The sequence below is a fragment of the Salvelinus namaycush genome, chromosome 24, assembly GCF_016432855.1.
Source record: "Salvelinus namaycush isolate Seneca chromosome 24, SaNama_1.0, whole genome shotgun sequence".
Taxonomy (NCBI): Eukaryota; Metazoa; Chordata; class Actinopteri; order Salmoniformes; family Salmonidae; genus Salvelinus; species Salvelinus namaycush.
Window position 1 is genome coordinate 10,536,359 of NC_052330.1, and position 18,331 is coordinate 10,554,689.

The window sequence follows — 18,331 nt, forward strand, 5'->3', positions numbered from 1 at the left end:
GAGTTGCAGTTCTACATATTGCCAATAGGTGTCACAGGGGAGCCACTCCCCCTCTTTCATCACTTGAACCAGGAAGCGCAGAAGGCATTTGAGTCGAGTCATTCACATATTCTCCTCTTGATTCATTCAACAGCATGGGTATTGCCCTCAGCTATAACTGCTTTTCAGTACGGTCGCAGAGCCAATTGGAATACCATATACAGGTGCTACAAACAAACAGACACCTTTCTTTGTCTGCTACTGCTGCCCTCACCTCAGAGAGGGGTTTCTCCTGTTTCTCGTGTTTCTCTCGCTCATAGGCCATCTTCTTTAGGAGTTTCATCATGGCGCGGTCTTTGCTCATTTTCTTCTGGTTCTCCGTGTTTTGTTTTCGGACTTGATTCATTATGAATTTAGGAATCTGTGAAAAATGTAAGATACAATTACAAATTGTGCCATTGAAGAGCCATACCAATTACATACAGTAGCCCGATACATAAAGTCCAGGGGCCTCATTTATCAATCATGCCTAGGCACAAATCTGTGCGTAAACCATGCGTGGGTTCATTTCCACACAAAGTGTGACATTTATCAATATGAACATTTGCTCGAGTGTCTGTAAATTCACACACAGCCATGCGTACGCACAAGTGGTGGAATAAGGAAACTTCCTGTCAAGCATAGAATGGGGAAAATACATGTTGAAAATGTCTGAAATTATGCGAGTAATAAATCAATTATTTTCAATTTCATTGTATTTCCAATTTGAATTCATGCAACATAACTTGACAGGCATATCATTTGACCACATCAGTGCATTTGTTACGATAACAATCAATACAAAGTACAGTCATTTGTTAAATTATAGGCACAAAGTTCAAGTGAAACCATTGTCTTTTATAGTATTTTAACAATGGGAAATAGAATGATAGGCTGATCTTGCTCTGTTGGAGGATTTGGCAAACGCTGCATTTCGCAGAGAGCACGTTTTTAGAGACAAGTGGGACTTTTTTTTCTCTCCAGAATGCACAGATTGGCTCTTCAGATATCGTTTCTCAAATCAAATCTTATAGGATTTTTGTGAGGATTTAAGACCCACTTTAAAAAAAAAAAGTAAACATGACATTCAGATGCACAGCCAACAGTGGAGGCTTCTGAGGGGAGGACAGATCATAATATCTGATGTCTGGAATAGAGTCAATGAAATGGTATCGAACACATGAAAACCATGTGTTTGATACTATTCCATTCCAGCCATTATTATGAGCTGTCCTCCCTCAGCAGCCTCCACTGACATCCAATACTAACGAAGCAATAGACGGCACCCACGTCACCGTAAAAGCACCATCCCAAAAAGACTATGTGAACAGAAAAGGCCTCCACTTTTAATGTTCAGGGGATAGGTTATGTGATTTGCACGACTCGTTCATTTTGCAGAACAGTAATGTTGGCCTATAACGCCTGCAGGAGGGAGTTGAGGATGGATGGCCTACTCATTGTAAGTACATTTGCCATTGCAAAATAAACAAATTGTCTTTACAGTCTTCTCTTTGTAGATATGTTTTCATTGTTACTGGTCAAGCCACAGCTGAGCAACCAAATATTTTTTGGGGGTTGTACTCAATCTCTGACACTAGCACCTCTACTTTAGTCTCTGAAAATATATATATTTTTCTCGCTTTTTTGGGTTGCGACGTTGTATTTCATGGCACGGTGCTGTATTTCCCCACAGGCTTTATGATTGACTATATATGGTTAATTAGGGGTGTTTCGAAATGAAAATAGCCACGGTCGTACATGAGCACTGAGGCTGAGAACAATTGGTATTTATCAATGGTTATCTCCTACCGGTGTGTGTGTGTGTATGATGCTTGTATGATTGTTTGTTAAAATCACACTTTTTCTATGCATACAAACATTCAAAACTCCATTCGTAAGTAGTATTTTAGTTTACGCAATATTGATAAATGAGGCACCATGACTTGAGCCTACCGTCCAGAGCAGGTTTTGGTATCTGATGAGCAGTCGGACGATGTTGGCGGTCTCCGTGGCCAGGGAAAATTCCTGTTGCTCACTGATCTTGTTGCGGAAGCCTTTAAACATGAAGATGTTTGGAGCCATCACCACGGCAACGTTGTTCAAGGTCATCTTGTTCTGCTCTTTGTGGTCTATGACCCTCTGAAAGAACTCCATCAGCACCTGAAACCACCATAAGATACATTACAATGTCTCCAACAGATAACATGAGACTATACTGTATTGGCTAGAGAACTAGCACAGGAAAAGAGCCATCTACCTTTAGTGTATCACGGCTGGACTCCGGAAGTAGCAGGACCAGCAAGTTGAGAGCCTGCAGCTGCTGCTTCTTAGTTGGCAGTTCTGTAAGGCAAACAAACAAAATCACAACCACAATGGGATTGCTTTACTAATCCATGAGTCAACATAAGACAAAACTCAAACGGAATCGAGATAACATTGTAAATGAGTATACATACAGTGCACCACTGTATGTATAGAAAGTGTGGTTCATAATGTATAGGGGGACTGACTAAGCACTGCGATGAAGGCGCTGAGGTACTCCACAGTGAGCAGCGGGTGGGGCAGCTCCCTGATGAAGAGCTTGAGCAGGCTGGCTGCATCGTGCTGCTTCAGACTCTCCCATGGAAACAGGCCCTCGTAGAACTTCCCCTCCAGCTCCACACACACCGCCTGCCAGCCGAACACATAGGTCACATGTTAACACACACGCACTCTCCCTCTCACACACACAGTCTTGTACAGCTAACCTTGTGGGGGCACAAAATCCTATTTTCCCTGAACCTTAACTCCTAACCCTAGCTCATAACCCTAAACGTAACTCTAACCCCATAGAAATAGCATTTGACTTTGTGGGGACCAACAAAATGTCCCCAATTTTTGTTTGTTTACTATTCTTGTGGGGACTTCTGGTCCCCACAAGTATAGTGAAACACATCCACACACTGGAGGCTTTATCACATCATCCTACAGTACAACACTAATCATATCATCTACACTAACCTCTCCATTAGGGAAATAAGAATTTGGCTACATTAAGTTGTTGTTACAGCATGCAAATACTTCCAGACATTGAATGAAGCAGGACTAGATCTATCAACAACGATGAACAATGACCTTGACTCTTATGGCTGCTCCGGGTATCCGTAGAAGCCCCTCTGTGTCCAGACCCTCGTCCTCTATGTGAGAGATGAGCTGGAAACAATAGAACACACTTATAAGCTTTAAACCACCAAATCAACAGCACATTTTTATTTAACTAGGCAAGTCAGTTAAGAACAAATTCTTATTTACAATGACGGCCTAGGAACAGTGGGTTTTCTGCCTTGTTCAGGGGCAGAACAACAGACTTACCTTGTCAGCTCAGGGATTTGATCTAGCAACCTTTCGGTTACTAGTCCAACGCTCTAACCACTAGGCTACCTGCCGCCCCAAAATAACAATGCCATTACCACTACAGCAAACTGAAGATATTTCTACTGCAGAGCACACATTCAGACGTACTGTATGATTAAAGAGAACCAGGATCAGTGGTTAATGAGAGGTTGTGCTGCTCACCCTCTGCAGTATGATTGGCACCTTGGTCCCTGGCTGTCTCCTCTGGTCCTGCTCCAATAGGGCGGCCAGGGGAACTCCAAACAGGCCAGACTCTAGAACACAAACACATCAAACATAATTGTGTCAGAGCTTGATGGGACAGTCCTCCGGGTTCTTAGATATGTTATACAGTTGTGTTCCAGTTCTAGCATACTGGCTTACCTTTGACCTTGAGTTTAACTGCTTTGTGGGCTTTGAGGTCGATGCCTGCCGTGTCAAACAGAGCGGTCATCTCTATCAGCACCAGGCGGTGCACCTTCTTCATGTCCTGGGGGGACAGGTCCCCAACCTTGGTCAGCCCTGTCTTGTCTCTGCTTAACTTGAAGTTCTGTCATATAGCGAAGCACAGGTTACATTAGGAGTTAGCAAAACTGGGTTGTATTCATTAGTGCACACCGTAGCAAAACATTTTGCAATGGAAGATGAAAACAAGCGCTTCTTATTGGACTTGTCAGAGACCAAAACAGGGTCTGTTTGATGCCTATTGAATATGACCCTGACATATTATTGGAGTATCTGGAACCACCTGGTGTTTCTAGGGCCACCACTAGGTGGTGGCTCTAGAACTCAGATACACCAGTAGTCTAGAACAGTTTTTTGACTGAAATGTATTATATGATGCAAAAACTCTATTCAAAAGGTTTTGATTGATAATGTTATCATCAGTGCAAATGACATCATTCAATGTCATATAACTTACACTAGTACACAAGCAGTAGGCCTAGGCCTACAATTACACTGTAAATAATGGCCCATATAAATTTCAAAACATAATTTAGTCAATCATTACTGATGTAGGCTAAGTAAAAACAGAAACATGTTTCAATCCATAAACACTACAGGGCACAGTTCTTGCTTCTGCCAAAAAACATATAAATATTTGAAATCCTTTGTCCCAAACTGGCCTATGGGATCCTGCTATTTTGACGAGTGACACTTCCTGTTTTGGCATGTAAACTTTGCTCCGGATGAGCGGCTCAGTCAATCTGTGTGGTGGTGTTAATGTTTAAAAGGGTACTCACAGGTAGCTTGTCATCTGCGTCTGTCAGAGCCTCACTGCTGCCCTTTGAGCCCTCCTTATAGCTGAGGGCCTGATCAGAGAAGGACACCTCTAGGTTGATGTCTGTCTCAGGTTCAGACACACTCTGCTCAGCAGGGCCTGCCCTGTTCCCCAGCCCCATCGCTTGACCTGTACACACACACACACAGAGTTATTATTGGGACATATTAAAAGCTAGACCTACAGCAAGAGATAACACAGGCAATTCATGAATTAGATGTGTGAAAGTCCACAGATGGGACAAAGTCTTTAGTCAGCAGTGGGGAGATTAGAACTAGGTGGTGGTGACTGTTCTGCCCACTGGAGGGAAACTAAGGGACAACGACTAGTCCTGTGGAAGTCAACAGCCAGAGAGCCAGTCTGCCCTCTGTGACCCATGTCAGACAGACATGTAAGGCCTTGGCCCTGACACAGAACTGCAGTGCCTCCATGCCATCTCCACTAATAGGAAAACAGGCAAGTGGATAATGGAAGATAGGGAGCGGATTCCTGACAGCCTTCATGTTAAGGTCAGAGGGGTGGCGCGAACAGACAAGAGGCAATGTCCCTGCTTCCTGTGTGTGTACTGCCGAGTTATCTTCTCAACAGCTCTTCCATAGAATCTTCACTTCTGCTTCCTGTGATCATGAACCATTTCAGGAAATCTACAGTATCACATAAAAGCAACAACACGGTGGATAGAAATACCAGTTCATTTTTGTGGCGAGTCAGTGATGTTTTCTATAGGTATAGACCAACATGCCCAGACAGAGATTTAGTGAGTAGAACTTGTGGTACATGCCATCTGTCGTAATATCCTTTTTCCTGTTTTCACTTCTCTCTGGTGACTTGGCTTCATCTTCCTGCAACATAATACAAAACAGAAGCAGGCTCTCATCGGAATTCAATATAGGTCATTTCTTATCAATTAATGATTCAAACTACTAAAAGTAACTGCTGATATTGTAGAAAGTCATATTTTTCACCCCAATTGTGAGTACAAGACCTTCTTTTGCATAATATTAAGATACTCAGTTAAGTATTACTTCACATTCAGGTGTCCATTAACAGATATTGTGATTAGTAATTATATTAACCAACTATGGTAAACAAGTCACTGGTTTTTTTTTATGTAGCAAGGCATCTCAGGCATGACTGGCATTTTAAACGGGACCGGTGGTAGGCTGACCTTTGACTCTGGCGTGCCTGGGAGTTTGAAGATGTCTCTGACGTCAGGTACTTGGTGCTGCTTGTTCCTCTTCCTGAGGGTCTGCTGTAGCTTCTCAACACGTTTCTCCACGGCGGCGGCCTGGGTGCGCGTCAGCGTGGACAACAGCCCCATCATGTCCTCGGGGTCCGACGCAGACTCGTCAAACAGAGTGGCCAGCCCCGCCTCCGTCAGCCATGCCTCCTCCTGTTCCCCCTCTACAGACAGACAAGTTGAGTTAGCGATGAATTGATGCTGCACCAAAAGAGCAGTAGTATGTTAATGGGAAAGATATGGGTGTAGGCCTGAAGACTAGTGAGGACAGTCATTTATTGAAAAATAAAGAAACAAACAAGTAATTCATAGATTATTACTATGCAATTACTATTATGCCATTTTTATGTACTGAGGGCTGGGAATAGAGAAAGACATGAAACAGGGAAGGATCTCACTCCTAACCCCTTAACACAAACCATCTTGTTTTAGAAAGGAACGGAAACAAAAGGAAGTTCCTGCTTTAAGTTCTCCAGACAAAACAATGAATGTCAAGTTAATAAACAATACACTTTTGTAGTGCTTTTTATAGGCATTTCCTGATCCTGTAGGATCAAGCAAGTCTATTGTCTTCTGTGGATGAAAGCAATAAGAAATCATTATGTGGTGGTATTGCAAAATAACATGGGCTGGACAACAGACCAGACTATCCTAGTCAGCTCTACAGTATGTACTGAACAAAACATATAAAACACAACATGCAACAGTGGGTTTTACTGAGTTACAGTTCATATCAGGAAATCACTCAATTTAAATAAATTAGGCCCTAATCTAAGCCTAGGCCCACCCACTTGGGGGCCAGGCCCAGCCAATCAGAATTCATTTTTTCCCCACGAAAAGGGCTTTAGTACAGACAGAAATACTCCTCAGCTGTCCGGATGGCTGGTTTCAGATGATCCCGCATGTAAAGAAGCCGGATGTGAAGAAGCCGGATGTGAAGAAGCCAGATGTGAAGGTCCTGGGCTGGCGTGGTTACAAGTGGTCTGCGGTTGTGAGGCCGGTTGGACAGACTGCCAAATTCTCTAAAACAATGTAGGAGGCGGCTTATGGTAGAGACATGAACATTAAATTCCCTGGCAATAGCTCTGGTGGACATTCCTGCAGTCAGCATGCAAATTGTACGCTCCCTCAAACACAATACCATAGATGTGTCAAGTTATGTGACAAAATTGCTAATTTTAAAGTGATATTTTATTGTCCCCAGCACAAGGTGCACCTGTGTAATGATCGTGCTGTTTAATCAGCTTCTTGATATGCCACACCTGTAAGGTGTATGGACCATCTGGGCAAGGAGAAATAAAATAAAATCAGGTGTAGACCTTACAGTGAAATGCTTACAAGCCCTTAACCAACAATGCAGTTAAGAAAATACAACAACAAAAAAGTAAGAGATAATAATAACAAATAATTAAAGAGCAGCAGTAAATAAAAATAGCGGAGCTATATACTGGGGGTACCGGTACAGAGTCATTGTGTCATGTGCGGCGGCACCGGTGTCAAGGTAATTATGTACATGTAGGTAGAGTTATTAAAGTGTCTATGCATAGATAATAACAGAGAGTAGCAGCAGTATGGGGGGGGGGGGGAATGCAAATAGTCCGGGTAGCCATTTGATTAGCTGTTCAGGAGTCTTACGGCTTGGGGGTAGAAGCTGTTTAGAAGCCTCTTGAACCTAGACTTGGCACTCCGGTACCGCTTACTGTGCGGTAGCAGAGAGAGTAGTCTATGACTAGGATGGCTGGAGTCTGACCATTTTTAGGGCCTTCCTCTGACACCGCCTGGTATAGAGGTCCTGGATGGCAGGAAGCTTGGCCCCGGTGATGTACTGGCCCATAGGCACTACCCTCTGTAGTGCCTTGCGGTCAGAGGCCGAGCAGTTGCCATACCAGGCAGTGATGCAACCCGTCAGGATGCGCTCGATGGTGCAGCTGTAAAACCTTTTGAGGACCCATGCCAAATCTTTTCAGTCTCCTGAGGGGGAAAAGGTTTTGTCATGCACAGTCGCTTCACGACTGTCTTGGTGTACTTGGACCATGTTAGTTTGTTGGTGATGTGAACACCAAGGAACTTGAAGCTCTCAAACTGCTCCACTACGGCCCCGTCCATGAGAATTGGGGCGTGCTCGGTCCTCCTTTTCCTGTAGTCCACAATCATCTCCTTTGTCTTGATCACATTGAGGGACCACACGGTCAGGCCTCCCTATAGGATCTCTCATTGTTGTCGGTGATCAGGCCTACCACTGTTGTGTCATCAGCAAACTTAATTCTGGTGTTGGAGTCGTGCCTGGCCATGCAGTCATGAGTGAACAGGGAGTACAGGACGGGACTGAGCACGCACCCCTGAGGGGCCCCAGTGTTGAGGATCAGCGTGGCGGATGTGTTGTTACCTACCCTTACCACCTGGTGGGCGGCCCGTCAGGAAGCCCAAGATCCAGTTGCAGAGGGAGGTGTTTAGTCACAGGGTCCTTAGCTTAGTGATGAGCTTTGAGGGCACTGTGGTGTTGAACGCTGAGCTGTAGTCAATGAATAGCATTCTCACATAGGTGTTCCTTTTGTCCAGGATGGAAAGGGCAGTGTGGAGTGCAATAGAGATTGCATCATCTGTGGATTTGTTGGTGCGGTATGCAAATTGGATTGGGTCTAGGGTTTCTGGGATAATGGTGTTGATGTGAGCCATGACCAGCCTTTCAAAGCATTTCATGGCTACAGACATGAGTGCTACGGGTCGGTAGTCATTTAGGCAGGTTACCTTAGTGTTCTTGGGCACAGGGACTATGGTGGTCTGCTTGAAACATGTTGGTACTACAGACTGAATATGTCAGTGAAGACACTTGCCAGTTGGTCAGCGCATGCTCGGAGTACACGCCCTGGTAATCCGTCTGGCCCAGCGGCCTTGTGAATGTTGACTTGTTTTAAAGGTCTTACTCACATCGGCTGCAGAGTGCGTGATCACAGTCGTCCAGAACAGCTGATGCTCTCATGCATATTTCAGTGTTACTTGCCTCGAAGCGAGCATAGAAGTTATTTAGCTCATCTGGTAGCTCGTGTCACTGCTAGCCATGAAACATCCGACGAGCGTCATAGCCGGTGTAGTACGATTCGATCTTAGTCCTGTATTGACGCATTGCCTGTATGATGGTTTGTCGGAGGGCATAGCGGGATTTATTATAAGCTTCTGGGTTAGAGTCCCGCTCATTGAAAGTGTCAGCTCCTCCCTTTAGCTCAGTGCGAATGTTGCCTGTAATCCATGGCTTCTGGTTGGGGTATGTACATACAGTCACTGTGGGGAAGACATCCTCAATGCACTTATTGATAAACCCAGTGACTTATGTGATGTACTCCTCAATGCCATCGGAAGAATCCCGGAACATATTCAAGTCTGTGCTAGCAAAACAGTCCTGTAGTTTAGCATCTGCTTCATCTATCCACTTTTTTTTATAGACAGAGTCACTGGTGCTTCCTGCTTTAATTTTTTCTTGTAAGCAGGAATCAGGAGGATAGAGTTATGGTCAGATTTGCCAAATGGAGGAAGAGGGAGAGCTTTGTACGCATCTCTCTGTGTGGAGTAAAGGTGGTCTAGAATGTTTTTTCCCCTCTGGTTGCACATTTAACATGCCGATAGAAATTAGGTAAAACTGATTTAAGATTCCCTGCATTAAAGTCCCCGGCCATTAGGAGCGCCGCCTCTGGATGAGCGTTTTCCTGTTCGCTTATGGTCGGAATACAGCTCATTGAGCGCATTTTTAGTGTCAGCATCGGTCTGTGGTGGTATGTAGACCGCTACGAAAAATACAGTGGAAAACTACAGTTGAAGTAGGAAGTTTGCATACACTTAGGTTGGAGTCATTAAAACTAGTTTTTCAACCACTCCACAAATTTCTTGTTAACAAACTACAGTTTTGGCAAGTCGGTTAGGACATCTACTTTGTGCATGACAATTAATTTTCCCAACAATTGTTTACAGACAGATTATTTCACTGTATCACAATTCCAGTGGGTCAGAAGTTTACATACACTAAGTTGACTGTGCCTTTAAACAGCTTGGAAAATTCCAGAAAATTATGTAATGGCTTTAGAAGTATCTGATAGGCTAGGAAAATTGTGGATATAGTGAAGCAACATCTCAAGACATCAGTCAGGAAGTTAAAGCTTGGTCGCAAATGGGTCTTCCAAATGGACAATGACTCCAAGCATACTTCCAAAGTTGTGGCAAAATGGCTTAAGGACAACAAAGTCGAGGTATTGGAGTGGCCATCACAAAGCCCTGACCTCAATCCTCTAGAAAATTTGTTGGCAGAACTGAAAAAGCGTGTGCGAGCAAGGAGGCCTACAAACATGACTCAGTTCCACCAGCTCTGTCAGGAGGAATGGGCCAAAATTCACCCAACTTATTGTGGAAAACTTGTGGAAGGCTACCCAAAACGTTTGACCCAAGTGAAACAATTTAAAGGCAATGCTACCAAATACTAATTGAGTGCATGTAAACTTCTGACCCACTGGGAATGTGATGAAAGAAATAAAAGCTGAAATAAATAATTCTCTACTATTATTCTGACATTTCACATTATTACAATAAAGTGTTGATCCTAACTGACCTAAGACAGGGAATTTTTACTAGGATTAAATGTCAGGAATTGTGAAAAACTGAGTTTAAATGTATTTGGCTAAGGTGTATGTAAACTTCCGACTTCAACTGTAGATAGAGTATCTCATGATAAGCTGTAGACCACACTACCTCAGGCGAGCAAAACCTTGAGACTTCCTTAGATATCGTGAACCAGCTATTGTTTACAAATATGCATAGGCCCCCGCCCCGTGTCTTACCAGAGGCTCCTGTTCTGTCTTGCCGATGGAGTGTATAACCTACCAGCTATATGCTCTTAATGCCGTCGTTCAGCCACGACTCGGTGAAACATAAGATATTACAGTTTTAAAATGTCCCGTTGGTAGGATATACGTGCTTTCAGTTCGTCCGATTTATTTTCCAGCGATTGAATGTTAGCTAGCAGAACGGAAGGCAAGACAAGATTAGCCACTCGTCGCCTGATCCTCACAAGGCATCCTGATCTCTTTTCCGCAAAACCTACGTTTCCTTTTCCAGCGAATCACAGGGATCTGGGCCTGGTCAGGTGTCTGTAGTATATCCCTCTGACTCATTGAGGAAGAACTCCTTGTCCAATTTGAGTTGAGTAATCCCAGTTCTGATGTCCAGAAGCTCTTTTCGGTCATAAGAGATGGCGCCATCTTGCAGTAAATGCTCACTAACAGTGATGTAAACACATTTCTACACAATTTGAGAGAAATGTTGTGCGTATGGAACATTTCTGGAATCAGCTCATGAAACATGGGACCAACACTTCATGTTGCGTTTATAGTAAAAAAATAATCCTTTCAGACAGTGATCTAGGTAAATCACTAGTCATATAATGTACATAGTGAATACTGTACTAAACCTTAAATCTCTGTCTAAAATGTTACCCTGAAGCAGTTGTTCACTTAAGGTGAAGGAAAGGGCCTCTCTACTTTCAGTGGACACTCCTGCTATAGAGTAGAGCTCCATACCATCAGGCACCTTCAGCTGCACCTCCTCGTGTGGCTCTGCGTCCCCCTCTCCACTCAGGGTGATGTTCTCCACCTCGGTCCAGTAGTCGTCCATGGCCAGTTCGTCCAACGAGTCCTGGGAGTTACAGCGGTGGTACGGGGGCTTTCCCGGTGCATTTTTGGCACGGTTCTGGACACTGTAGTGGCCTGTCCTGCGACTGGTGGACAAAGGAGAGAGTATGAGTACTATTTCAGTCATTTTATTAGGGTTAAAGTGAGTTATAAATACTACAAGTCAGACCATTCTAATAATGCGTAAACAAACTGGGTGGCTGTCTGGTACTAATTTTAGGATTGGAACTCTATGAACACGGTGTTTTCACAAGAATGTGGTTGTATTTTCCACATAGAACTTGGATTAGCATGAACGTGAAGGGTTAACTCATTTCAGTCAGTCAGTGCAGCAGTTCTGCTTTCCTCTGGCCGTGTCACACTTCTAGCACGTAGTTCTGTGCAACCCCTGCTGTCAGCTGCTGTTAGCTGGCCACAGCCTAGACCCTTTTACAGAATGCCAAGTTACTAGTTTAAGGATAATGCATGTGTGGGCTTGCGGGCTTGGTGAAGGCTTGGCTTGCTCCAGATAGGCTTCTCCGTGTGAGTGAACCCTGGGAAAGCACAAAGAGGAGTCCTGATGGGCATCAGAAAGCTGCTATACTCCCCCAAATAGTTATGGTGGTTGCACTTAAAGGGCCAGTGCAGTCAAAAAAATTGATTTTCCTGTGTTTTATATACACATTTCAATACTATGAGGTTGGAATATTACAGTGAAAATTATGATAATGCCCTTTTAGTGTAAAAGCTGTTTGAAAAGACTGCCTGAAATTTCAGCCCGTTTTGGTGCGAGGGAGTTTGGGTCTTCCACGGTGACATCACCATTTGGTAAATGAGTTAATAGACCAATAAGAAAGAGTTACAAACCTCTGCCAATAATAGGTCATTTTGAGTTTTCCCCTTCCCACTCAAACCACTCAGACAGTACTACCAAAATTCTTGCTTGAGAAATTGCTCTTTGCTAAGAAGCTATTGTTGATTCTTTTTGACCAATTTAGTTGATAACAATCACAGTAAGGTACTTAATGGTTACCCAGAAATTATTTGATATTGAGATAAAAACTGCTGCATTTGACCTTTAAAAGGGACACCTAGAGTGGCAAAAATAAATCATGAAACCTCAGCGGTTCCACACTCCCAAATTACTGTTTCTGCTTACGCACTTGATACTAAACAGTCAATCTGGGTCAAGCCAGGCCAGGCTAACGTACACCTTAGCTTAGGGGTAAAAGGTTTGTTTTAAACAACCAATGTGACAGATATAATATGTGATAACCTCAAACTAAAGAGTACAAATGAGCTTAAATACCAGCTCTATGGGTCTACAGAATGTTCTTCATGGCTTCCTGGTCCATTTCTCGCAGTGACGAGTTCAAATCAAATCAAATTGTATTTGTCACATACGCCGAATACAACCTTTCAGTGAAATGCTTACTTACAAGCCCTTAACCAACAGTGCAGTTAAGAAAAATAAGTATTAAAGTATTTACTAAAATGAACTGAAGTAAAATGGAAAAATAACAAATAATTAAAGAGCAACAACAAAATAACAGTAGCGAGGCTATATACAGGGGGAACCGGTACAGAGTCAATATGCAGGGGCACCGGTTAGTCGAGGTAATCGAGGTTACATGTAGGTAGAGGTAAAGTGACTATGCATAGATAATAAACAGACCAGCAGCAGCGTAAAAATGGGGGGGGGGGGGGGGCGACACACACAATGCAAATAGTCCGGGTAGCCATTTGATTAGCTGTTCAGGAGTCTTATGGCTTGGGGGTAGAAGCTGTTTAGAAGCCTCTTGGACCTAGACTTGGCGCTCCGGTACCACTTGCCGTGCAACAGCAGAGAGAACAGTCTATGACTAGGGTGGCTGGAGTCTTTGGCCATTTTTAGGTCCTTCCTCTGACACCGCCTGGTATAAAAGGTCCTGGATGGTAGGAAGCGTGGCCCCAGTGATGTACTGGCCGTACACACTACCCTCCATGGTCATAGACAGGACAGAATATAAATGAGCAGCAGGCCTGTTAGGCCTCACCTGAGGTCTGGGGAGGTTGTAAAATGAGTCAGCCCTCAGCTCCTTCCCAGCCACAGGAAATGCACAGGGTATCAGTAACGCCTGACATTTCTGGCCCTGGATAAACAACACGCAATTGCAAATTGGAAATTCAGAGAGGTTGTTGAGAAAAGGCTTTCACAAATCAATCGCTGTCTGTTTTCTAGATAATATTGCCACAATGTTTGAACAATTCTGGAAGAATCTGAGGGTTGGAAAACATTCTATTTATTCAAACCTTTATGGGGAACAAGCTAAAACACAGCACAAACATTTGGTTTAGAGGGGAATAGACTGCTAATAAAGGGGAAAAGCAGAATGTGCACCAATGTTAGTTTGTATTCCATCCCAAGACAGAAATGCAAACACAATCTTCCCCATTAGGAGCAAATGCAAGGTTTGAACTCGAGAACAAGGAAGGAAAGTCAAGTATCCCAGCAATGTACACACCACCAATGTTAGCCCACAGCCAGACCCATTCACATGGAAAGGTCAGCTATCTTGCTGGCTCCAAGAGTGACAAACTGCCAGTGCTCAAGGACAAAAAGGGGAACAACGTAGTCTTTCTCGGCTGTTTAGTGCATGGTCATTTTACATACAGACACAAAGAAGAGGGGTCATAGTATACTTAAGCAATAAGGCACGAGGGGGTGTGGGGTATATGGCCAATATACCACAGCTAAGGGCTGTTCTTCGCACGGTGCAACGCAGAGTGCCTGGATATAGCCCTTAGCTGTGGTTTATTGGCCACATACCACAAACCCCCAAGGTGCCTTATTGCTATTATAAGCTGGTTACCAACGTAATTAGAACAGTAAAAATACATGTTGTCATACCCATGGTATACAGTGTTATATACCTCGGGTTTCAGCCAATCAGCATTCAGGCCTCGAACCACCCAGTTTATAATGTAGACCCATTCATACAGAAGAACTGACAGTGCAGTTCAGGGGGCAGTGGCATAGGTATACTGTACCATCTCGAAGGCTTACTAAACCTTAACCTGAGTGTGGCACTGTGGGGCAAAGTGTGGTGACAACATGTGTCTAAAATACATAGCGGCAGAACATGCATGGTTTAGCACCGCAATGGAAACAGGGGATTACACTACTGCACTAGCAATCAAGTTTGACTTAACTCATAAGGCACATTCCAAACATCCACTACATGTAATACAGCGACACATGGGCCCAAGCCGGTTGATTGCTGTGACAACCCCAACAGAGTCATGGAACGTTACTGCTGGGGGTTCAGTCTGACCCTCCAATCTCCTGTATAATACTTACTGCCTGAGTACACTCTCAAATGACATGTCATTGACTGGAGAAAAGGCTGGGTTTAACACGTGTACAAGATGTGGGGGCAGATACAGTGGTCCCTGATGAATGTATACACAAAGGAGACAGCTCCAAAGAACTGAGGCCAAAGTTCTGTAGTCATATGGGCCAGCTGGATTGGACAGACTGCATGGGAAAGCCCCCAGTGATGGGTTCTGGGATTTGAGATAGTGTATGTTCCTCTGTATAGAAAAGAAAGGTCAAGAACACTTTTCAAACCCTTCCCTGTTCAAAGAAGTGTTATTGTATTCGTCAGAGACTGCACCGTTCGTCAGTCTATTTATTCACAATTGTGTGTGTGTGGGGGGGGGGGGGGGGGGGGGCGGTGTACTCCTAAAACACAAATGTTTGTGTTATCAAAATTCTAAAAACATCAAATGTGTTAATTATACTTATTTAGGAAATGTCTAGGTCGGAATGTTCATTACATACGACGTTCAAAAGATGTCGTTGGCAGTTCAGTGATAAAGGACTTAAAAATGAACACAAGTCAGAATAATCTCGACTGGAGGTGGAAATACATTTTCAACACCAGGAAACAACAGGGAATGCAAAGAGTGCTGCTGTGTCAATGGAAAAACAATAAAAACACAAACAGCAGCAATAACACTATGATGATAACCTGTGTTGATTTTGTGCACTGACTCCGTGTGGTAACATCATAATGTTTACATTGCTGGAGGCATTTTAAGGTAGGTCGTCCCTGAGTCAATATTATATCTCACTCACAAAAAGCTCAGCGGCTCACCTGATTCGATGGAAATCATAACACAGGCTGTTCACTTGGCCTTGACTTGTACCTGTTAACCCCGCTGTTTTGTGGCTCACTTGGTAGAGCATGGCACTTGAAATGCCAGGGTGGTGGGTTTGATTCCCACAGGGGACCAGTATGAACAAGTATGCAGTCGCTCTGGATAAGAGCGTCTGCTAAATTACTCAAATGTTTTGAACATTAGAAACTCCAGTCAGAGTAAAACAACTAACACACTACCAGCGGAGCTTATTGATTGGGTATAACCTGACCCACCACATTATGTAAAGAATACAAAACGACTTGATCAATTATTCATTAATGCCTCTTCTATATAAACATGTATACAGTGAAAGAATACGTTTACAGTCAAAACATGAATACCTACATCCTAACTTAATAAAACATGCAGGCATAAAGACCAACACACCCATCTGTGTACCACATTTTATTTGTCCAAACTGTTTCGTTATCAACTCATTAAAAGTGCTCTACTCTGTTCTTTCTATTTGCCTCCATGGAATGAGTAGTTATCTAATAAGTCAATATAAGTGGAAAACAAAAGCTCTGTGGCGAGTAGTCCACCATGTACTGCCGGTAACTTGTTTATACAGTAAGACCAAAATGACTCAGTAAGCTGGTGGCAAAATCTCTCGTAATAAACTTAAAACTTGTAACTGCAGGCTATTATTCCAACAAACTGGGCAACATTCATTGACCACAACATGCACCCAGTTGGACTTTTGTTTTTAATCTTTTTGTTCCCATGCAGAAGCAAGACCAACTGAACTGGCACATGAGACAAACAAGTGATGTAGGTGCCACATTTACCACACCATGCCAAATAGAGATGGTGCTACTATGGCATAGTAGTACAGACAGACCCCTGTACGTAGTATCCAAAACAGCCTTGGCAGGGACAGCCCTCTGTAGAGCCACTGGGGACCCTCAGACCCAGCTGGTGAGTGGAGGCACCTGCATACACGCCAGGGCTCCTCCACTGTAGCTGCAGCCTATAACAGACACTGGCTTTTACAGATGGCCACTTGAACTGGAAAACCAGCATCATGTTTCAACTGGCCAGTGCTGTCTTCATGTGTGTGTCCTCACCCTGTATGCGTGGGGTTTGTTATTGGATAGTGTTTACAGTTCTTTAAACATGTGCAGAACAAACAAAGTGTGTGTAAATATAATATATATATGTTGTGTTAACGCTCAATTTCTCTAACTTAACAAAACGAGGTGTTTTTGGACAGTCTCATTTCGGCACTGTGACGTAGCGTAGCCTACATATGAAACATCACTTATATCCTACTTCTATGATTTACATGATATAAAAAGTTTAATCCAGAAAACCTATTGTCTTATCATGCGCAAGCCTGTATTTCCTCTGCTTGTTTAGTCTAGAACTTATTTCATTTCACACAATGTGTCAGCATGGTAACAATGTATCAACACATGGAAAAGTCAGGGGCGACTTGGGGACTAACGTTACACGGAGTGTTCTTTCTGTTAGAGGTTACATGCGGAGCAACTGGAAGACCTTGGCACCTTTTCTTAACTATTCATGCGGCAATGTTACAATGTTACTTACAGTAGGGTGTGGGCTATGGTCAATAACAGACTATACGCTCACCTCAGCGATGAAGACTCGATCTCTTCGGCACTATTGACACCCGAGGCAGGCGATACAACTTCAATATTGCTAATATATCCGGTCAAGATGACTCCCTTGGGGTCCTGCTGGCGACTCATGTTGCTCGAGTCATGCCGTATTATTGTTGAAGTTCGCAGTTAACTTTGAATGTACAGCCTCCAGGAATAGGAGAGCTGTTCTGTGTGTGAGGGGAGTTGTCTTTTTCAATGAGCTCACCGCCTCCTCTAATAACATGGGGAGATTTCGTTTTGCATGACCCGGTTCTCCGGATGAGTGTACATTTTCTTAAGGACCAATGTAATGGTCTAAAATATACAAACTCTGAACACCCGGTGCACCGAGCCATCCAAAACGAACTCACACATGGATAATCAACAGCTGCCTGAAAGCAACGCCCAGAATGCTGTTTGGCGTTGTAATTTGGGCGGGCCAGACCTGTATGACTGTATGAAAGATCACTTTTTTGTTGTCTTAGCCATCTATCTTATCAACTTACTTTATATGGTCCCCCAACCATTGGCCCCAGCACTACTGATATCCTATCTGGGTCATACATTTGTCGAGTAACGTAAAATGTAGCACGCATGACTGTAAATCGCTTGGGATAAAAGCCTCTGCTAAATGGCATATACTAGGCATAAACCTGAAAACAGCACAATGATGTTTTACTACCGTAATATTCCAAGTTACAGTATGTTATAGCTCATATTTGGCCTATATTGTTATGAATCAGGATGTAGTATGCATTATAATGCACAATAATGGCTTATTGCCTGTCATTTCACCTGTACTTTGTGAATTAAAATGCATTATTCTAATCACTATTGATCTGAGGTCCTCTGTGACTATCTAATGATATGGATTCAATGCATTTAAGCCTGAATTACGTTGATCTTATACCTGTGTAGTAACACGGTAATAGCGGCAGTACAACAATTTTGTTGTTACATATAATTTAATTCGTGTATT

The 18,331-nt window shown here is 43.4% G+C and overlaps 1 protein-coding gene across 2 annotated transcripts in view; it reads right to left on the bottom strand.

The window, feature by feature from the left end:
* LOC120019691 (rho GTPase-activating protein 18-like) overlaps nucleotides 1–17,541 on the bottom strand; it is a 22,104-nt gene extending 4,563 nt beyond the window's left edge. For both annotated transcript variants that reach the window (XM_038963080.1, XM_038963079.1), the window contains exons 1-12: nucleotides 17,342–17,541; nucleotides 11,474–11,670; nucleotides 5,841–6,076; nucleotides 5,454–5,514; nucleotides 4,635–4,801; nucleotides 3,775–3,940; nucleotides 3,574–3,665; nucleotides 3,133–3,210; nucleotides 2,529–2,688; nucleotides 2,276–2,358; nucleotides 1,972–2,178; nucleotides 254–400 (exon numbers count right to left, since the gene is read on the bottom strand). In XM_038963080.1, coding sequence (XP_038819008.1) covers nucleotides 254–400; nucleotides 1,972–2,178; nucleotides 2,276–2,358; nucleotides 2,529–2,688; nucleotides 3,133–3,210; nucleotides 3,574–3,665; nucleotides 3,775–3,940; nucleotides 4,635–4,801; nucleotides 5,454–5,514; nucleotides 5,841–6,076; nucleotides 11,474–11,670; nucleotides 17,342–17,460 — 1,713 coding nt within the window. In that variant the 5' untranslated portion in view covers nucleotides 17,461–17,541. The remainder of the gene's footprint in view (nucleotides 1–253; nucleotides 401–1,971; nucleotides 2,179–2,275; nucleotides 2,359–2,528; nucleotides 2,689–3,132; nucleotides 3,211–3,573; nucleotides 3,666–3,774; nucleotides 3,941–4,634; nucleotides 4,802–5,453; nucleotides 5,515–5,840; nucleotides 6,077–11,473; nucleotides 11,671–17,341) is intronic.
* Between the last annotated feature and the right edge of the window lie 790 nt (nucleotides 17,542–18,331).